The sequence below is a fragment of the Triticum aestivum genome, chromosome 2A (genome assembly GCF_018294505.1).
Source record: "Triticum aestivum cultivar Chinese Spring chromosome 2A, IWGSC CS RefSeq v2.1, whole genome shotgun sequence".
In the NCBI taxonomy this organism is placed as follows: domain Eukaryota; kingdom Viridiplantae; phylum Streptophyta; class Magnoliopsida; order Poales; family Poaceae; genus Triticum; species Triticum aestivum.
The window spans coordinates 22,615,138-22,622,154 of NC_057797.1; the positions used below are offsets into that span (position 1 = coordinate 22,615,138).

The 7,017-nt window shown below is 44.8% G+C and overlaps 1 protein-coding gene across 1 annotated transcript; it reads left to right on the top strand.

Moving 5' to 3' along the window:
- The first annotated feature begins 242 nt into the window (after positions 1-242).
- LOC123184402 (zinc finger BED domain-containing protein RICESLEEPER 2-like) lies at positions 243-2,716 on the top strand. The gene is made up of 2 exons (XM_044596533.1): positions 243-462; positions 1,073-2,716. The coding sequence occupies exons 1-2, from the start codon at positions 453-455 to the stop codon at positions 2,077-2,079; spliced, it is 1,017 nt and encodes a 338-aa protein (XP_044452468.1). The 5' UTR covers positions 243-452; the 3' UTR covers positions 2,080-2,716.
- Positions 2,717-7,017: the final 4,301 nt, after the last annotated feature.

Consider the following 7,017-nt stretch of genomic DNA (forward strand, 5'->3'; position numbering starts at 1 on the left):
GATCCATAATAAATAATAAATGCCATGGTTTTATTAGTTCAAATTGGAGTAATGTTTTTTAAGGGAATGAAAATGATTTTTTTTAGAAACGAATGAAAATGATAGCGGTGGCCAATGGACCATAGCGTGGCCTCACCAATGACGAAATTGGGCTGCTGGGCTAGCGGAACCCACCCACGACGAAATTACTTCCAAGGCCTTGGCGGGGAGGGAGGGGGAAATGCCGCGGGAAAGGCCGCCCCTCTCCCCTCCACTTTTTGGCGTCTCCTCTCTTCCGCCGCGGAGGCAAGGGCGCCGCCACCCACGTCTCCCGCCCCATCTCCCCCGATTCCGGCCGAGAGCTCCGCAGTCCGATCGGCCCCTCTCTAGCGCGCGCGTGGCAACTGTAGGCATAGATCAAGATTGTGACAGCCGCCCCAATCCCGACTGCCACGGCACCGCCGAAGACGAGGATGGTGAATGGTGAGTTCCTTTTGAGGCCATTCGAGGCGACGGATTCCGTAATCTCTTGTTTCTTCACTCGATTTTACTTTTCCCCTATCCATTGATTACACACGGAAATTAATCGACAGTCTCAGGCTCTCAGCGACCGCATACAGGGAAAGGAGAAATGGACAATTCATTTCATTAGCATTGATCTGACAGTCATGTGTGTCCCTCAAATGTTACTGTTAGGCTTCTTTGCTTGGTTGTTCAATAGTGTTGTACATATACAGCACTGCTGAATTGTTGATTAGTCCTGTTACTGCATGAAAAAGTTGATTGGTTAGTCTCAGTGTCCAGCCACTGTTTGATTCTTCAATTGCTCTAGGACAATATCTGGTTCGCAGTAGATCCTTGCTCAAGTCGCCTCATGTCCAGCCACTGTGCCTTTTCAGTTTACCTCTCAGCTGAAACCTGAAATTCTGCTCAGTTAACCCTCTTATTGTATATGAATATGAAAAACAAAAGGACGTTCAGTTAACCTCTCCAAGCAGATTTTTTTTCTTGAAATACTACTTACCTCAACTTGTTTCATATTGAGATACTAATATTTTTTATAAAAAGAAATATAATACTTTGTTATGCCTAGGTGTGGAACATGCAGCTGGCAATGCCAACAATGAACAAGATGAGAGCACTGACAGTGCCCCTAGTCCACTGCTCTTGGGCGCAAAGCCAAAGAAAGGACTCACTTCCAAGTGCAGCCCTGAGATTCAGACTCAGAAGAGGCAAAAGAATCAGGAGGCTATTCAGAATGGGTCTCACGAGGAACCTGCAGCACCCGAGCAGAAGAATCTAGCTTTGCCAGTTCTTTCAACTGATCAGAATACGAAGAATCAAGGGACCGATCAGAACATTTCTCGTGAAGAACTCGTCAGGACATTTGCCATGCACGGACACGCAACAAGGATGGTGGAACAAGGTGACTTTTGGAAGCTTGTTGCTGACCTGAATCCTGCGGTCAAGATTCCATCCCGCTTCGGCCTGAAGAATGAGACCTTTAACTTGTTTGATCAAGAAAAGGCCAAGCTGAGGGAGAAGTTAACAGCTTTACCATGCCGTGTTTGCCTGAGTGCATATGTGTGGCACCACAGTCCACTGCAGCCATTCTTGTGCTTGACTGTTCACTATATCGATGACGAATGGGAGAAGCAGAAAAATATCATCAGATTTAGCCCCGTGGACCCCTCTTGCAGTGCGGAAGAACTAAGCCGTATCATATTGCGAGCTATTGGAGAATGGGGTCTTGATGACAAGGTTTTCAGCATCATACTGGATGACGCATTCATTGATGATTCGGTGGCTTTAAATGTCAAAACTAGTCTTCAGAAAAGGAACAAAGTTGCTGCAAATCAGAGCTTGTTTGTGGCACGTTATGCAACTCATTTACTTGATGAGGTTATTCAGGTGGGGCTGGACGAACTTGACACAATCATGGAGAATACCAGCAAGTGTTCCAGGATGTATCCCACCCCTTCACTAGCACATTATCGCAAGCGCAGATATGCATCAGCTGATGATTGGAAAAAAGCACAGAAAATTTGTAAATACTTGCAAGACTTCAATAGATACAAGGACTTGGTCCAAATCGCCTAGCCCAGATAAAGTGTTTGATAAGGTGTGGAATGTGAACGAAAAGGTGCTTCGCAATACTGACATTGGCAGGTTCAAGACACTCGCCGAAGTCTTTTTACGTGACAAGGAGGAGGAGGGAATCTCAGTTATGCGACGGAATATGGAAAAGAAGTTCAAGAAATACTGGAAACTCTGCTTCTTGCACTTTTGTATGCCTATGGTCATGGATCCTAAATACCGTCTGGAACACATCAAGTCACACATACAAGCCTTCACTGTGCAAAGTGCCTATACTGTGGACGGCGACATAGATGATTTTATTTGCGAGGTGCATGATGCACTGCTTAACCTCTATGGTGAATATTCAGACCAGGCCCAAGAACTTGACTGCACTTCTTGGTCTAAAATTAGGATGGGAAAGTTCATAGGTAGAGATATTCTGCATGAGTTATATCTATGTACCGAATATCCGTATCGTCAGCGACCACTCACTGAACTCGATGATTACTTGCAAGAGGCACCACTTCCAGCAGGCGACTCTAGCTGTGTGCTCCAATGGTGGAAGGAACATAGCCTGACCTATCCTTCGGTTGGTTGGATGGCACGCGATATATTGGCACTGCCACGCCGTACTGACTGCAAGGCCGCATCAACAAGAACTACGAGGCTAGTAATGTCTGAGTCGGGTAATAAAAACCGGGTTGAGAGTCTTTTCTGTATTCAGGACTGGCTTGCACCTGCTGGTATAGCCTTGCTCTTGTTTCTCTTGATTTTATCTCATTATTATCTGATCACTCTTTAATACTAGCTGAAACCCTCGTGTCTTACTCTTTATAGGTACTACAAGTGTGGGGTCAAATCTTCAAAATTGAAAACTTTACCATACCTGAACCCAACACTCCAGTGAGCCGTTTTTTTTAACCGGGCATTACCCCTTTCCATTACTGCGACATAACGGAAATACATCAAATGTCCAGAGAAAGAGGCGGGAAAGGGGAAAGCGAGTTCAGGCATCGCCGGGAAACCCACTGTAAGCACTCGCCATGGAGATTACCTACTGTGGGGCGAAAACCCGGCGACACCATTACATCATAGCATCAAACCAAAACCACCAGACTGTCTTAGTAAGTAAGGATAAAAGGGCCTAAGCACCCAACCCACACAAAACCAGCATAAACAGCTTCCCTCTCACAGCAACAGCAGCAGGAACCACCTCTTTGTACTTGATCTTCTTCATTTGTTCTAGCCTCAGCAGACTCCATCATCCCGATGCGCCACGGCACAGATCTGCATCAGTCTTGAAGCATTGCTCTTCAGCATGTTTGCTCCAGTCCTCAGGTCCTCTGCATCCTTTTGTTGTTTCATCAACCCTGCCCAGTAACAAAGGAGAGCACAAGCAGAGAAAATGCATTCAAAAGGGTTTCTGAGACGTACAAATTTGAATGTAGCTCTGTTACGACACGTCCAAATTGTTGGGGAACGTAGTAATTTCAAAAAAAATTCCTACGCACACGCAAGATCATGGTGATGCATAGCAACGAGAGGGGAGAGTGTTGTCCACGTACCCTCATAGACCGAAAGTGGAAGCGTTATGACAACGCGGTTGATGTAGTCGTACGTCTTCACGGCCCGACCGATCAAGCACCGAAACTACGGCACCTCCAAGTTCTAGCACACGTTCAGCTCGATGACGATCCCCGGACTCCGATCCAGCAAAGTGTCGGGGAAGAGTTCCGTCAGCACGACGGCGTGGTGACGATCTTGATGTTCTACCGTCGTAGGGCTTCGCCTAAGCACCGCTACAATATTATCGAGGATTATGGTGGAGGGGGGCACCGCACATGGCTAAGAGAACGATCACGAAGATCAACTTGTGTGTCTATGGGGTGCCCCCTGCCCCCGTATATAAAGGAGTGGAGGAGGGGAGGGCCGGCCCTCTCTATGGCGCGCCCTAGGGGAGTCCTACTCCTGGTGGGAGTAGGACTCCCCCTTTCCTAGTCCAACTAGGAGTCCTCCCAAGTAGTAGGAGTAGGAGACAAGGAAAGGGAAGAGGGAAGAGAAGGAAGGAGGGGGCGCCGCCCTTCCCCCTAGTCCAATTCGGACTAGTCAATGGGGGGGGCGGCCTGCCTCTCCCTCTCCTCCAAAGCCCAATAAGGCCCATATACTTCTTCCCCCGTATTCCCGTAACTCCCCGGTACTCCGAAAAATACCCGAACCACTCAGAACCTTTCCGATGTCCGAATATAGTCGTCCAATATATCGATATTTACGTCTCAACCATTTCGAGACTCCTCGTCATGTCCCCGATCTCATCCGGGACTCCGAACTCCTTCTGTACATCAAAACTCATAAACTCATAATATAACTGTCATCGAAACCTTAAGCGTGCGGACCCTACGGGTTCGAGAACAATGTAGACATGACCGAGACACGTCTCCGGTCAATAACCAATAGCGGAACCTGGATGCTCATATTGGCTCCTACATATTCTACGAAGATCTTTATCGGTCAGACCGCATAACAACATACGGTGTTCCCTTTGTCATCGGTATGTTACTTGCCCGAGATTCGATCGTCGGTATCTTAATACCTAGTTCAATCTCGTTACCCCAAGTCTTTTTACTCGTTCCGTAATACATCATCTCACAACTAACTCATTAGTTGCAATGCTTGCAAGGCTTATGTGATGTGCATTACCGAGAGGGCCCAGAGATACCTCTCCGACAATCGGAGTGACAAATCCTAATCTCAAAATACGCCAACCCAACATGTGCCTTCGGAGACACCTGTAGAGCTCCTTTATAGTCACCCAGTTACGTTGTGACGTTTGGTAGCACACAAAGTGTTCCTCCGGCAAACGGGAGTTGCATAATCTCATAGTCATAGGAACATGTATAAGTCATGAAGAAAGCAATAACAATATACTAAACGATCGGGTGCTAAGCTAATGGAATGGGTCATGTCAATCACATCATTCTTCTAATGATGTGATCCCGTTAATCAAATAACAACTCTTTTGTTCATGGTTAGGAAACATAATCATCTTCGATTAACGAGCTAGTCAAGTAGAGGCATACTAGTGACACTCTTGTTTGTCTATGTATTCACACATGTATTATGTTTCCGGTTAATAAAATTCTAGCATGAGTAATAAAAATTTATCATGATATAAGGAAATAAATAATAACTTTATTATTGCCTCTAGGGCATATTTCCTTCACAAATCGCCCAACAAAAGGCAGCAATGCCACTGTGTAAAAAACTTCCCCTTCTGGGAAAAACGAGTGGCACCACACATATGCTTGCCATAGATTATTTGGGCATAAGTCAGTCCCAAACATACAAGCCACCGCTCTCCAAGTTACCCTGGCCACTGTACAGGTAAAAAAGAGATGCTGGGGTGTCTCTTTTGCTGCACGGAAGGAGCATTTTGGGTCTTTTTTCCACCCCCTGTGCTTCATTACATCTCTAGTTAAAATAGCATTTTGTGATAGTTGCCACATAAAAATTTGGATCTTCAGAGGTATACTCGCCCTCCAGATCCAGTTATAGTCACACCCCACAATATGCCTTTCCAAGAAAGTGTAAACTGAGTGGGTGGTGAAGTAGGTTTTAGATCCCAGCCCCCATTTGATTTTGTCATCCTCACTAGAGACGCAAATTTTACTTACTGTGTCTACTATATGATGCCACTGCTCCCCCATTTCATAGTTTAGCCTTCTTCGAAAGAAAGACATGGGATCAGCCGTAAGACAAGTATTGATAGCACATTCAGGATAAATGCATATAGAGAACAGTCTAGGAAATTGTTCACAAAATGGAACTTGATCCCCAATAGGATCCTTCCAAAGTCTGGCAATATTACCAGATTGTATCACCACACATCTACCTGCCATATAAAGATCTTTTACTTTCATTATCGCCTTCCAACATGGGGAGTCACTGGTTTTCCCTTTAACCAAGGCAATAGTATCTCTCTGAAAGTATCTAGCCTTAATAATATCTTGCCATAAACCCTTTTTAGTCTCTAGTTTCCACCACCACTTGGTGAGCAAACTGAGATTCTGTTTATGCAAGTCTTTAACTCCCAGCCCCACTTTGTTTTTAGATCAACAGATCCTGGTCCATTTGACCAAATAATACCTTTTCCTATTCTTAGAAACTTGCGAGAAAATTCTCCTTCTGTGTTTATCCAGTCTTGCAATCATAGTTTTTGACAGCAAGAACATGGATAGATAGTAAAAGGCAATGCTAGAGATATTAGCATTAAGCAAAGTAAGTCTACCTCCCGAAGAGGCATTACTCCCTAAGCCGGATTTGTATCTTTTAATATACCTTTCTTCCAAAAAATCCCAATCCACTCCTCTTAAAGTTGAGTAGCTCACTGGTACCCCCAGGTATTTCATGGGAAAGTGTCCAATTTGACAATTAAACATATCAGCGTATGTTGTCAGGATATCATCATCCCCACCAACACACAAAATCTCACTTTTCTGAAAATTGATTTTCAATCCTGACATTAATTCAAACATATAGAGCAACATTTTCATATTTAAAGCTTTCTCAGGGTCATGCTCAATGCATATCACCGTATCATCAGCATATTGCAAGATGGCCACTCCATTTTACACTAATTCAGGGGCAAGCCCAGTAATCAGTCCATTATTCTGCGCTTGACGCACCATTTTGGACAAACATTCAGCTGCAATATTGAACAAGAAGGGAGAGATAGAATCTCCTTGTCTAACCCCTTTGTGACTCTGGAAATATGGGCCCAAAGTGTTGTTTAATTTGACACTAACCGTGCCATTTTGAATGATCTTCTTCATCCATCCGCACCAAGTGGCGTCGAAGCCTCTATTTTCTAAGCTTTGAAGCAAAAATTCCCAATTCACCTTGTCATAGGCTTTCTCGAAATCTAGTTTAATGACAATCCCTACTTTCTTCCTAATGTGGGTG